This window comes from Polistes fuscatus, unplaced genomic scaffold (genome assembly GCF_010416935.1).
Source record: "Polistes fuscatus isolate 324 unplaced genomic scaffold, CU_Pfus_HIC Scaffold5, whole genome shotgun sequence".
Classification (NCBI taxonomy): domain Eukaryota; kingdom Metazoa; phylum Arthropoda; class Insecta; order Hymenoptera; family Vespidae; genus Polistes; species Polistes fuscatus.
The window spans coordinates 9,892,184-9,907,290 of NW_025113129.1; the positions used below are offsets into that span (position 1 = coordinate 9,892,184).

The window sequence follows — 15,107 nt, forward strand, 5'->3', positions numbered from 1 at the left end:
TAGGTGGAATTTTTCGACGTGCACCAGATGCCGATAAATGTCGTATCGATTTCGCTATTTCGATTCTTCGGTTGCATACCATCGGCTCGTTGCTCTCATCGAGATTGTCAGCAAAATTCTCACCAAAATTTGGAGAAATCGGTGGCATCGGTACCATTCCACCTCTGTTACGAAGGTAACCACAGAAATCATCTGACAGACAAAGTGTTGTTTCGTCTTTCGATATTTTATTGATTATCCCATAACTCGAATTACTCGACTTGTCCGATCTTTTATAATTGTTGTCGATCTCGGCTATATTTTTATTCACGTCCTCGATGTATTTGACAGTGGTTCGATAAAGGTCTCCACTCTGAACGTAATTTCCATCGACAACGACGGCTCGACGATCTCGTCTGCTTCGAGAGGAAGATCCGTTGTTAGGAAGTGCATAAATAGGTTCACTTGCTCCAATATCCTTATCGACTAGACCTCCTCCTCCTGCCCTTTCAAACTCGCTTCTTGTTAAATGGGAGTCGCTTTTCCGTTCCTCTCGAACGATCCCAGCAACAGACTTTTTCGTACCGGATTGGACCATCTTCGATCGTGGAAGACCGCTATGTCTGATGATAACACGTCGAGATGATTTCTCGTCGATAGGAATAAACGATCTCAATGTCCGTTCCTCGTTCCTATCTCGATCAATTTTATCTTCAACATTATCGATGACTTTATCGTTATTATTGTTCTTGAAATTGCATCTCTTCTCATCGGCGATTACGCAGGAACGACTTCTTCGTACATTTCGCGGCTCCTTTCGTACGCCATTATGATTGGCCAAATTTTGTCGAAATGTTTTCAAAGTCGTTTGATTTGTACTCCTCGTATCATTTTTTCTCGACGGTGCGCGCAATGTCCCGTAAGTTTCGACTATTGTTTTCCCATTGTTCGTCCAACGTTGGTCCGAAGATGTCCTATGAACGTCGTCGTCGGTAAAATTTCTAGTCGAAATTTGAATACGCGAGCTTAACGTATAAGAACCACTACAATCACCGCCACTACCGCCACTGTCCGCTATCAAATTTTCTTCCGAATCTGTGATCGGACGCGGTCTGTTACGACCACGCGATCTTATCGTCGCGTAACCGTCGTGAACTTGTCGCGAGCACACCTTCAAATCCATCGTAGATGGATTAAGATCGTTCGTAAATTAACGAGTAAAGTTCTGTTCATAATTTGTTCCTCAACTTGTACACACTAATCTTCTAGGCTAATGAATAAAAAAAATATGTTTTCTTATCATCGTGTAAAATAGTTCGTTCGGATAATGAAAATAGAAGGAAAATGATTGCGTAAAATACGCAAGACAGAGGGCACGACTGTTCGAATAAATAAAAATTAGATATTCTTATCTTTCAATTGATTTTTGATATTTTCCATGAATTTCTTTCCTTCTTCTCCATCTTTCTCGGCTCGCATATCTTCTATCTTTCGTAGTTCCCTTCCTTTCGCGCTCTTGTTAAACTAACACGGTCTAATTGTAAGCAGAGGATAGAGGTCTTAGATATTACAAGACGACTCCCTGACCCAAATCGATCCTCGAGTGGCTTACGGATAGAAATGATCGTAAACGGAACGGCGATACGAGCTCTCGCGAGTAGTTTTCGAGCAGCGATAAGACAACGACAACTACGACTACCACCACCAAGACGATTACTCGAGTTGCCTCGTGCGTGCGATGGCAAGAGAATGATTAAAGCCATCTGCCAGCAGTCGCAAACTACTATCACCGCCAGATGCTTTTATTATAGATTATCTCGCGAAAACTCTCATAAACTTTTCCGATAAATATCCGAGCTTCCGAAGATAAGAAGACTTTATTACAATTAAACTTTTATTTCCTTTGATTAAACAAAAAGTACAATTGACGTCGTTTAATGTAATACAAGGTCTCATAGAATAGGAAAAAGGGAATACAAATACGAGTGTGCAAGGTGCGATCGCGAAAGATCAACGACACCAAAGATCCTTCCTACTCAACAACGATCATTTGGTGCACCTGCCGTTCTTTAGTGCATCGACCGGTCTCACCCGCCCGGAAAGACCATTCCTCGACTATTGAGTCATTCGTATCGGTTAGGTAGCCAGCCTGCTTGCTTGCTTGTTTGCCAATCAATAAAGGATTTTCACTGACAATCAACGAAATAATCGAATAGTCTTTTCCTACGGAATTATGTTATTTCTATTAATATTGTGAAATTTCAATAACGAAATCGTGCTATTAGGAATAGGAAATGGAAAAATAATAATGCATGGGTACTTAGCGTATACCGTACGGTCTATGAACGGTACACGCCAGAGAAAATGATGAAAGAGAGAACGTTAGGTATTATAAAAGAAAATACGTAGTTCGAGAAGAGAAGTTTGCAACGAACAGTTCGTATCTATTTTGAAAGGACTACACTGCTGCGGTTGCACGTGTGTCTTGTGTCCGGCAAAACGATGCAACGCAACGTGTGTCGTCTGCATGCGTGCACAGCTTAACAAAACCAATATCGTCAATACACACGCTTGTACATATGCATGACTCATTCGGAATACGAGTATATTAAAAGGTTTGAAAGAAGCATTCGCGTTGTCAGGAGTCCTCCCTTTTATATTCTTTTCATTTAAACATTCTTAGTCAAAAGAGGAGTGGTTAACGTCGAACGTTTCATTTTTAATAATAAGTAACGCGTTTATTTTGAAATTGTCTAAATCGTTTTGCAAAAAATATTCTTTACGTAAAACGGAAAATTGATTTTAAATAATTTATTACAGATACACATAATTTATTACGAACCCTCGATAAATTGCTAGGATACCCAAAGTATGTCAGATTGTTGAAGTAAAGGTTCAAGGCTCATTTTTTTCTGATAAGACAATTTGAAGAAAAATATTCATTCTTTGATAAAAAAAAAAAATATAAAATGTATATTATTCATAAGATATTGCTGACAAATAAATCTACATTGGTTATTTTATAAGCATTTATATTTTTCTTTTTCTGTTTTTTTTTTTTTATAAATATCCTGGTTCTCCGAATTAACGAAGTAATTCTAAACTCTTGTATGGTAGCGTGTGTGTATGTAAATATAAATCTTCGAGGTCGAAAATCTTCGTTACAGTCGATAGATTTCATCATGTCGTTTCGATACGAAAGTTCATCTCTTTACTCTACGGGGCGATTAACATAACAAGTTCATCAGAAGTATCTACAAGACGTTGTCTTCGTTGCAATCGTTTCGATGTTTGACGAACATATGCGGTTATCTGTCCATTATCTGTAAAAGATAGTAACACCTACGGATGTTTCTAGTAGCTAAGTTTCTTTCGTATTAAAAAAAAAAAAAAAAAAAAAAAAAGAAGATACACGTTCTACGACAAGTTATTCGTAAATATAAGAAATAGAAAAAGAAAAAGAAGATGGGTATATATTTTTTTTTTTACACACAGTAGAGAACAGACGTTAATATTCTAGTAGAGGAAAAAAGAAAAACAGAAATCTTTATGGTTGCACAGGAAGTCTAAGATTTTTTGCGCGAATTTTTTATTCCCTTCTGACACAGATTATTACGAGTTAACATTGTGGAATTGTTTTTTTTTGTATTTATATTTTTGACACGACGTAAACGATTATTCGCGAAAGACGAATGTGTTCGAATACATTGAGAGTATTTTATAAAAAGGTCAATGACGAGGTCTTCTTCGATATGAAATTTCTTCTTTGGTCAGATCAATAAAGCGACTTGTTGCTTACGGCATTTTTTTTTTCTTTTTTGAAGCAACGTAAAATAAAAAAGAATATAAAATAGAGAAAGAGAGAGAGAGAGAGAGATAGAAATTACGTATTGTTGCATGTTTATATTTAACGATTAGCCAACGCAAAGTCAAAGAGTACGCATTTTCAATGCGATTTTAATTGCGTGCGTTGCATTCAAGGAGGAGGAGGAGAATAAGAAAAATAAAAAGAAGAAGAAGTGAGACTTTATTTACGTTCTACATACATTAATATCTACGTGTATATGCGTCTTGTCTTTTAAAAAACAAGAAGTCGAATTAAGAGGGAATATAGATCGCACATGCGAGCTTTCTATACGTAACGTACTACATAGATCCAACATAGATTCTACATACGTTTGTGTATTATATATATATAATGTATAACGAGAGAGAAAGAGAGTCTCGAATCTAAGACCTTTCTCCGTGTCTCTATTATAGACGAGAATGCTCGGCGCACCTCGCTAATTAACGGCAATTTAAATCCCTCTTCCACGTGCACCGTACTGGAAAAGTATCTCTAAAACGATATTGCCTTTCCTATGATCTCGCACGCGTACCGATCTATATTTTTTTTCTTCTTCTTCTTTTTTTTTCTTTTTTAAAATTTTTCAAATACTTTTTTTGTTTTACACGCAAACAAGCAAGCAAGCAAGCGAGCAAGCAAGCAAGCCGAAGTAGTAGCGTGAGTCAACTTTCGAGGATATATTTTTTAAATGAGAGTGCATACCAAGACCGATCGGATGTTGGAGGGAAGATTTTAACGGAAGACGTCATCATCGTTAAATAAGAAGAAATAAGAAAAATAAAAAAAGTCATGTTTATTTCATCGTAATACGTTCGCGTAAAGAATGCGAAACGACGAGGAAAAGACGTGGAAGGAAGAAAATGAAGGATGACGATTAAACTACGTTGTCGATGGATATTCTTGTACACGTATTCGCGATTCTTAGCATTCTAAAACGTAATTGAAAGCGTCCCTCTTGATGTAACGTGCCTCGTGCAAGGAATTCCATAGTTCTCACGTAATATTCTCGAATATAAATTGAACGTACTCTTATTATTGTCTAGAATAGGCTATTACAAGGCACTAGGTCAATCGAATCAACGACGAGATGACTTTGGGCGTATATTATCCTACCGACGATCTGTTCATAATGACCAACTAGAATAGGTTTTTTCTTATTTTTTTTCTTTATTTTTTCTCTTTTTAATGAAATCAGGCTATTAAATATTATAGGTGCATTTAAAATAATTATTATAAAATTTACAAAGAGGAACACTATAAACGTTTTAACGAAGGGGTAATATTATTATCAAAAGGAACAATTTAAGAGAAGATGAAGAGAAAGATGAAGATGAAGGAGAGAAGTGAGTAAAGGCGGACGTTTAATGCGAGGTATTAAAAGGAGAGACAAAAGGCAAAACAACGGCGTGTGTTTTAATAAGGGAGACCACGGGATTGGTTGGATAGTTAGTTCAATCATGTCTCGGGGTCTTCGTTGTGTCTCCGAGGGTCTTTGCTCGCGGCAAGCACGTTTGCCTTCCAGAATTAAAATCCATCGCGAGTGGCGAATCGTTATTATCATTGCCATTACGTATTATTATTGTTATCGTCCTCATCGTCGTCGTCATCGTCGTAGTCCCTTGCAGTTATCATTGTCGTTGTCGTCATCGTCATTGTTGTGTGACACTGACTTTTTGCCCTTTCCGTTTAATTCATCTCGATCGATTCTTACGACAAAAGTTGAAGGTCTTTATCAAAAGGCTCGTCGAAATATAATGAAGAATGATTTTTCGTTTATACTTTCTATTTCAAATGTTTTTTCGTACTCGTGTCATTCAATATTCTTTTTTTTTTTTTTTTTTTTTTTTGAAAGATTATACCTATGCAGTGTTGAAATCAAATCGAAAACATTTGTGGAGAATAAATTTCACTCTTTTATTGTTATTATTTGATTAATGATCTATAAAGTTAATAGAAAATAGTTGACAAACGTGTATGAGGAAATTTTGTAGGAATACGAACAAGAGAGAGAAGATAGGGGCCAACCGCCGAATGATCGGGCAACAAGATTGAGAGGATGATGAACAAAGGAGAAAGAAAACACGTGCTCGTGACACCGAAGTTCTCACAGGATCCGGGTCGAATCCTCATGGAAGTGAAGAAAAAAAAAAAAAAAAAAAAAAAAGAAACAATAATAATAATAATAATAATATAAGAAAAAGAAATAAACCGCGTAAAAGTTTTGCAAGAAAATCTGATACCTGCTCCCATTTCAGATTTTTCTCTTTTGTTAAAAGATTCAAGAAAAGCTAACGTTTTAGCATCGAGAAAAGAAGTTTTTCCTTCGGGAAGAAAAGGGACAATTTTTCGAAGAGTCTTAAAAGGGAAGGATAAGAAATACGGAGCCGTAAATCTTGCCTGCTTTTTAGGCGAACCCCTCCTACTCTTTCTTCCCTTCGTTCTCTCTCCCTTCCCTTTTCCTTTTTTTTTATTTTCATCTTCCCTCAAGGAAAACGTACACATGGCCCTAAGTATGCATCCCTTCGATTGAATTTTAACCACAACTAAACTTTCAAGATGACTCGAAACGAGAGAGTCAAGAAAAATAATATTCGAAATAAGGGATATTTTTCTATGAGTAATCAACAGAATATCTTTCTTAATATTAAACGTATCTACGACTGGTTTGATATATTTCAATAAAAATTTTACATTCAATGTTATTGCCTTTTTTCATTGAAGTAATTGTTTTATTTTTTTTTATTATCTAGAAATTATTTTATTTATTTTTTTTCCTTTTTATACTAGTTTTAAGAGATATTGATCATTATCTACGTTTAATAGTAAAAAAATATAAAGACTGGTTATTTGACCGGTTACGGTAAAACAGGTATACGTAAACTATCGGTTGGTTTATAGTAGCGTTAATTGTTAGATATTACATTGCTTTTCAAGAAGGATAATTGAAATAAACGGTTTATAAAGAATAAAACAAAAATAATCTTTCGATTTTCTAAAAAATTTGGTTTAACAACGAGAAAAAAAAACAACATTACATTACGTACATAAGTTCTAAATTATATATATTACATATTAAAATATATATTAAAAAGGGTTTAAATATTGATACGAAAATATTTGGTTATGTAAAAATAATCGTGAATAAGTTATAATTGTGAGAAAAGAATTAAAAAAGGGAGATATTTTGTTTCTTCCTTATTCTTTATTATATTATCAAAATACGAAAGATCATTGTTCGTTTTCGATGACAAGGAATTATTATATGGGCTTGTTGGAGTGACGGATTGCAGGAGCTCGTCTTTGCTTCGGTTGAGCGTGTCGACGAGAAGAGAAACGGAAATACGAGAAAAAGAGGAGAAATCTCGGGGATATAGTGCTCGAGAAAATCAGTCGACTAGGTTGATGTAGTAGTAGTAGTAGTAGTAGACGAAGAATACTAGAATACTTGGTAGCCTGAGTAGTACACCACTAGTCTAGTTCCCTCATCCCTTACCATCATTTTCACCTTTTTCTTCTTTTTCTTTTTCACCGCCTTCTTAAGAACCCTTATAGTCGTCGTCGAGGTTCTTCCTATCTCTTGGAGAAAACGACGAATCATCTCAACGTACATACTTTCTTTCGATGTTATTATTTTCATAATTAAAGAACACGTTTATAATTACCCCTCTAATAATGACACACGCGCGCTAACACAAACTCTCCTTTATTCGAAAACGAAAGAAGATTTCTATCTTACACGCGTCCAATTTAAAATGTTAAACAAACGTTCGAATGAAAAACTTTCGTATATTGAGATACAGTTATATTAGTTTTTAATCACGAGAGTTAGCGAAATGCGAGCTAAGATTTATCCGATTGCGAGTTCTTATCGAAGAGAGTTTGATATATATATATATATATATATATTTGTTTTATTTTCTTTTATTTTCACAGATATCGTATCGATAAAATTGGATACGATATGGAAAGATGCAGTTATAACTATGATTCATGTCTTATGAGAAATGAAGAAAGATAGAAAAAAAGAAAATAATGCAAAGTCGTGCCCAATCTTGCTTCCAAATTCCAAATATCTTTACTTTTCCTAAATATACGATGAGAAAAAGATATGGTACCTTATCTAGGGTACCTATCGTGTCAATTTTGACACTCGATAACGTAACGGGGATTACGGTTGAAAAAAAAAATAAAAAAGTCGATAAGAGGATAAAATAATTCGTTTAAATAGAACGAATTCGAACGAACTACTACCTCACGATAATACAAAATACAAAAAGCAGATACTTTTTGTTTCCCTTTCTTTCAATCACTGTTAATCCACGATAATGATCGAGGAAGCGAAAAGTGAATAGAACACACTGTTCTTGCACGTAACACTAAAATGTTAAAATGTGTGTTGTTGTTGTTGTGTTGTTGTTGTTGGTTGCACTTAGAACAATTTTTGATTTTTAAAGAACAAAAAAAAAGATAAAAATAGAAGAATAGAGAATAAGGACGTTAAAATGATGACGAGGTGAATGGATGGCGTCCAAAGTCACGATAGAAGGCAAAACACGTAGAAAATAGTCCTAGAAAGAAACGAGAACGCCAGGAAGAAGGAACGCGTCGCGTCGCACGGGACCAACTAAAGAAAACCGATCGGCGCGAATGCGATTCAGGCCGGCGTGGCGGAAGATCGTACTACGGCTTCTTCATTGGTTAATCCCAGTCCCTACTACGCTCTAAAATGACTGGCTCGTCAACCAATCGCGCTATAGTTACATCCGAATGGAGATATACTTACTTTTTACTTGTTAAACATTATTTGAATCGCTTTTTACTTTCAGTACCTACAATCAACCTATTATTTAAACAAATATTAATTTATTTTTGAAATAATTAAATACAAGTACCAAGGGTGGTATTAGGAATTTTTGTTGAAAGTGTTTATTTTTTTTTTATTATTTTCAATTAAATTTTTATAATAAAAATGTACATAATTTTTCATACCTCTAATGTTTGATAATTAAAAAAATTTGATAATTATGAATAAATTGAGTATGATATATTGTTGGGATAATAATGATTTATGGATAACGCACACGTTCGTGTATACGCTTATCGCATATTTGATCGAATACTTATAAACGAAGGAACGAACGAACGAACGAACGGAGGATTGAACATACTATATACCTAGTTAGAGAAAGAGATATTAGTCGAGGCGAGAAGTAAAAATATGTAACTTTCGAGCGAGTATTGGCACGCAACTCGCTTCACCGGTGTAACGGACGCGGTAAGAAGTCACGTTGAACTTGGTGTGCTACACGCCGCCCGGGATGAAATAAAAAAATACGATAGATCACGCTGTTAAACGGTATATATGAGTTAAAATGAGGATAAGAGCGCACACGTCGGAAGAGTCTACGTGTGTGGGTGTTTTAGCGTGGTCGTTTGTAGTGTATACGAAAAAAAGAAACGAGAAAGTAGCTCTGAAATCCTAACGCGTCACGATATACCTACATATATTTATATTTTCCTTCATATCTAATATAAAATATAATAAATCTGACGTTTTGTAGAGATTTCACTTTATTGGATTATTACCCTTATTGGCTACTAAACGATAAATAAGGACATTCACACGGTAATAAGTTGTAGTTAATACTCACGTTGGTTGACAGTTGACTGGTCAAAGAATGAACCTTCTCTTGAGCATCCAACAATTCCCTTCGTAACTTTCTCAATTCGTGTGCCTGTTTTTCTTCCGCCGAACTGTAAAGACTGCTCGCTGTTGACACGAGGGATACGGAAGAACCGTGTACTGAAACGAAAAGTAAGCTATTCTTTTTCAATGATTCAAGAAATTATATGTTAATGATTTGGATAAATTTAGGATAGTTTAGCGAATACTTGAGACGTTTTGTACTAATTGTCAAAGTAGAATATTCAATGAGAAGGGTAGAAAATAACAACTAACTATCATCGTCTTTGTGTACGTGTTGATATAAATTAGGTGGCTGCCGAGATGTATGGGTCGGTGTTGGGGAAGTTGGTTGAGACCAATGTTGGCCGGTGCATCCCGCTGAGCCAACCGGGACACTGTAGTATGGTTCTACGCCCACGCCAATACCCATTCCGATACCAGCTTCCTCGCCAACGGACGACGACGTACCGCTCCCTCGTGCTAGCATCGACGGATACATTTTCTCGCTTTTAGTGGATCTGTGAAAATAAAGGCGTGCACCTTTTAACTTTTCTACCAAACTTAGATCTGATGGTCCCACCCTCTTTATTTCCCGTATTCCCCTTATACTCCCGTGTACAGCCCTATGTTCCCCCGTATGGAGGTAAGGTGTATATATAATACAAAGAAAAGGAAGAAAAATAAGAAATTCGTGAAAAGATCGGAATAATGCAGTTGACATAAAGAAGCTCTTTCTCCAAAATTGACTACGTTACGTATATATATATATACAACGTTACCATATAATAGCTAAATAGCATCGGGCTTTGCACATAAGGAAAACAATTTCTCTGAAATATATGTACTTGAATGATAATCGTAAGTGTTACCTCCAACTGGAGCTAGGCGATTAGATATGAAAATGCTTTTTATTTAAAGACCACCCACCGTGATTATTTACATATGTACCAGAGATCGCGTGTGTGCCAAGATCGATTTATTCCTCTCATTTTTACCTTTCCATGGAGATCTCGGGATAAGCTCATACATGCGTTCGCACAAAAAGCGCAGAACAGAGGCACAAATACGAGATACAAAAGACGAGACGAATATACTCGGATTAACAATAATCGGCCAATAATGCGCTGCACTTGGGAAAGACGTGTGTTACGTTTGATAAACGATTAACGAATATCTATATAGATAATATATACATTATTAGATGCAGGTGTAGTCTCTTATGTAAGCTGAACCCCTTGCCATCGATCACTACGAATATCTTCTTTAGAATGCTTACAAATAACAGATGTAATTTTTGATGAATAAGTTTAATTGATTATAATGACAAAGCTATTTGAAGTGATTTAGGCAAGTAGTCCGATCCGTAAATCTATCCAACGTGTGTGATCCGTACGAATTTGCATTTTTTAATCCTTTCTCTGTACGAGCACACATATTTTCATTTTTCTCGTCAAACCATTGTAAACTCGTGTCTACGATAGTAGCGCGCACGATGAGGAGAGGATTAAGTTATGCACCGAAGGCAGGGCGGACGAATGTATATGATGTACTGGATAGTCGCACTACCTTGGAAATGTCCTGTCCCGTAGATGGCTAAAACGGTATCAAATATTTCAGCGTTATTTTTCATTGTAACGAACAATTCACTTTCGTGGCAATAATTATTGAATAATTCGAAGAAAGCCAAGACCGATTATTATAATATATTAAGTCATGAAAAAATAAACCTATCAATAATAATATGAAAAATCGATTAGACGCGTTTTTCTAAATCACTTTTATCTTACTAATTTCTATGCATGCAACTAAATACATGAACGATCGATTTAATTCTTTATTTGGATCGGACTATAAAAGATAACGAAAGAAAAAGATGACACGCGACTAGAAAGAAAGAAAGAAATTGTTTGCTCACCTAATTGAATTACTCCTATTCAGTCTCGGCGGAGCTGGTGATCCCGTAGAGTCCCTCTGATGCATCAGCAGTCGAGCATGAGTTAAGCTTGCTCTATGCGATCCTAGAGATTCTACACTGTCGGCTTCGCATAATCCCATACCTATGAGTAAGCATTGAATCGATCACATCGCATTTACAAGCGTGATGCATATTACGATAACGATATGCAAATCCTAATTTACCTAATTTAATACCGTTGAGTACAGAAGAATATTGATTTCTATTTAGTAATGAATAAATACATATTGGTCAACCTACTTCTTGTAACCTAAATTGTCAAACCTCGTCACTTTATGTATACTCAAAATTTATCTTTTTCTAAATCAATATTCCTTACTATATCCTGTAATTATTAAAACGTTTTAATATTTTAATATGTACCTTGCGAACGTCCACTAGGAGTATAAGTATTGCTGTGCCTCATCCAGGATGTAGCGTAAGGACTATTGGGAGTGTAGTAACCTGGAAGATCAGGAGCGGCATAATTACTACAGGTATCGCTGAGGCTTCCATCGGAGGGTTTTAAGACGCGAGGTGAAAAGGAGGCGTTCACGGGTCCTCCGCCAGCTCCTCTTTCACGGTAATGAGCCGCGGCAAAGAGAGCTGTGAATTCGGGACTTCCTGGTTTCGGAAGACTCTGCGAACCGAGCATCAGACGGTCGCGAACAGATTGAGATAGTTGACTAGCACTTGGTCCGGTAAGACTGTAACTTTTGTAATGATGACCTTGATTGGAACTCGATGAATTTGCTTGTAGTTCTGTAGTGCATGTTTGAGTTCCACCGGATACTTTAACCTGCGAATACCATACGAACCGTAACAAGATTGGAATTAATTCAAATTTCTTTTAATTAGAGACAACCCGGATACGCACCTTCGTTCTTGGAACCGCACTGACTTGAGCCGTTCTCGTTGCCGCATCTTTGCTACCATTCTGAACACCGTTCGGACTAGGACTAGTACCAGCACTGTGTCGTTTCACGTATCCAAAACTCTGAGGAACTCCTCTGACTTTATTGCTGCTGCCGCTACTGTTACTGCTATTACCGGTTGACGTTCCCGAGGAAACTTTTTGTGCTTTCTCGCCATTCGCATATTCGGCCATGGTCTGTTTCCGATGTTTATCCTAAAAAATAAATCAAAAACAGATAGGATATTTGATTTGCAATATCCCATATTGATGGCAAACGAGCAACCGTTAGTAAATATTGCTATTTTAGTATACCTGGGATCGTCTGGAGGGACTAGGGCTTGTTGGCGTGCCCTCCTTGTCTCTCTCTCTTTCTCTCGCTGTCCCTGCTTCTATGTACTTTCTCCATTGCTGGCTGTTCGAGCTACTGTTGGATGAACCGTTGGATCCCTGCTGTTGTTGCTGATGCTTGAAAGCCGAACTTTCGGTCTGTTGGGAGCTATCGGATTTTTTCGTGTGAGGATGATGACCACTACCGGGATGCCTCGAACTCACCACACGATATACCAGATTGTTACTCTGTTGCGCGCCTTGGGGGGTGGCTGAACTACCGCCACCCCCCACGATCACGCCACCGCCACCCGGCACTTTCTGTTTAACACACAAACAACTATTTTATTCTATTATCAAATTACTTAAATATTTAAATTTTTATTTACATTCAAGAGGCAATGCAAAGTTTGCCGAAACTAAAGTACGTGCACGTTTCGATTATGCGACGAGCATGCACGTACGTACTACATGCATTATTTACTCTTCATAACGATAAACACATTGCTCAGGGGAATACGCGAAACAAGGCTCGACGTGATTCAGAGGGGTAGCCCAATATCAAGCGAACCAGTAAGACCCCTCTCCCTTTCCGTTTTACTCCTAACTACGTTTCGCATTTGCTAACTGGCTTTAGGTGAATCCACGAGGCAGAATGACTCACGTGACATAGATAGGGTAGATTAGGACACTAAATGAATATATTTATGCAATAATCCGTTTAACTCGAATGTAATAAATGTAAATCTAAATGTAAATGAGAGACAAGTTTTTAAAGATCGTTTATCTCTCCTGTTTTAGACCATCGCAGCATTGTTCTTATTTTTTTTTCGTAATCAAAAGAAAATAAAAAGGCGTCGTACGTAATAATTCTTTCGAATAACATAGAAGTTTGAATTTCGTTCAACGTCCGTAGTCGCTATGTGGTATGCAGCCGGGCCGATCTTATGGGCTCCCGTGATGACCGAGAAACAATAAACGCAAGACGACGAGTACCTTTGAACTACGTCCCTGGTACTGATGTGAAAATAAACGAAGAACACTTTACAGTCGTAAGAAACGCGGTCGCGTCGGAGTTTGCGGAGACGGCGGTTCTAGCACGAACCCTCTTCAACTTTCCACCTGGATTTTACGGATCTTGAGATTTATTTTTTGACATCCTCAACGTTAGGACGACACGTACTTTATTTTTCTTCAAGAAATTCATTAGAAAATTTTTTCCCTTTGTTATCATCGTCGCGTACTTTGCGATCTTGTTAGATGAAATCTTAATTATTAAAAAAGAAAAAGAACTTTTCGAACAATAATTACAAGAACAAACGAACTCACCATGATCTTTCTCCGAAGGTCTCCTATCGCTACTTTCTCAGCATAGCTGACCGACAATAGCCGTAAGGATAATTTCCAATGATTTTAACGATTATTATAGCAAAGTACTCGTTTGCCTGACGGCTTATTGTCTCGAGGGGGATCCCTGAATTGGCAATGAAAGTGGCGTCGTATCGTCTGGAACGTCCGTAAACGTCTTTCGTATTCTTTGTTATACTCGTTCACGACGAAAGTGTTATTGCATAGTGTTCAGTGTGGTTCGTTCGGTCAGATGTTCGATCAGAGGAAAAAAAAAAGGACGATATAATTATAGTCTTTGAGGTTGAACGAATAGATACTTCTTTAAATATATATGCGTCTACACACCGTGTGAAATTTTGGGCTTGAAAAATGAATGACTCACACGGGTTCTCGAGTTCGGCATGCGCGTACACGCGTACGGGAGCAACGTTTCAACCTAACTGCCCGAGAACGTGGACGACGAGCGCGCGCGAGCGCACGCTCGACGATTCATCGCTCGCCACCCCCTTTTTTCTGAAACCCCCACCATGATCGCGTTTACGCTTACGATACCGGCACTTCTAACCGTACCTGACGTCAAATACTACCACCACGTTTTATTACACAAGCTGACGCTGAAAGAAATCGTCGACTAGCACGAAAACTTTCCTCTCGTGTTACCGTATGCTGCATGTTTGAAAAGAAAAAGAAGAAAAAAAATTATTCTAAAGAAAAACGAAGAAAATGGAAAAATCAAGAAAAACCAGATGTACGTGTGTAAGTATATCTAACTAGAAAACAAGAAAAAGGCGGGTAGGACGATTATGATATCGCCTGGCAAATATCGATTTCATTCGACGTCGAGCCGCTGTCGTGACCCGGCTGCATAACTCACATCAGAGTCGCGACTCGTACACCGATTTTTCTTTTCCCTTTTTTCTTTTTCCCTTCGGACCCTTTTCTACTATAGTCTTACGTTAGATCTTTTTCCTCGAAATCATTAGGTCTAGTAATAGCTATTAGGCTCAACGTTAAAGTTCAAAGAGTTGTTATAGATAAGCTAGTATCG

General features: G+C 37.2%; 1 protein-coding gene and 1 long non-coding RNA gene across 9 annotated transcripts in view; both read right to left on the bottom strand.

Moving 5' to 3' along the window:
- Positions 1–15,107, bottom strand: part of LOC122522066 (protein sickie) — a 96,144-nt gene that overhangs the window by 9,436 nt on the left and 71,601 nt on the right. For 5 of the 6 annotated variants that reach the window (XM_043642863.1, XM_043642861.1, XM_043642862.1 and 2 more), the window contains 7 exons: positions 12,695–13,030; positions 12,344–12,595; positions 11,851–12,265; positions 11,428–11,569; positions 11,079–11,105; positions 9,786–10,030; positions 9,478–9,629 (listed from right to left, as the gene is read on the bottom strand). In XM_043642863.1, coding sequence (XP_043498798.1) covers positions 9,478–9,629; positions 9,786–10,030; positions 11,079–11,105; positions 11,428–11,569; positions 11,851–12,265; positions 12,344–12,595; positions 12,695–13,030 — 1,569 coding nt within the window. The remainder of the gene's footprint in view (positions 1–9,477; positions 9,630–9,785; positions 10,031–11,078; positions 11,106–11,427; positions 11,570–11,850; positions 12,266–12,343; positions 12,596–12,694; positions 13,031–15,107) is intronic. The other variant, XM_043642860.1, reaches the window with a different exon arrangement.
- LOC122522074 lies at positions 879–8,713 on the bottom strand. 3 transcript variants are annotated; one of them, XR_006304987.1, is made up of 2 exons: positions 8,078–8,713; positions 879–1,249 (listed from the first exon to the last, which is right to left on the bottom strand). It is a non-coding gene; the product is annotated as an uncharacterized LOC122522074 (long non-coding RNA). The 3 variants fall into 3 exon arrangements; XR_006304989.1 differs by having other exon boundaries at positions 7,942–8,713; XR_006304988.1 differs by having other exon boundaries at positions 7,906–8,713.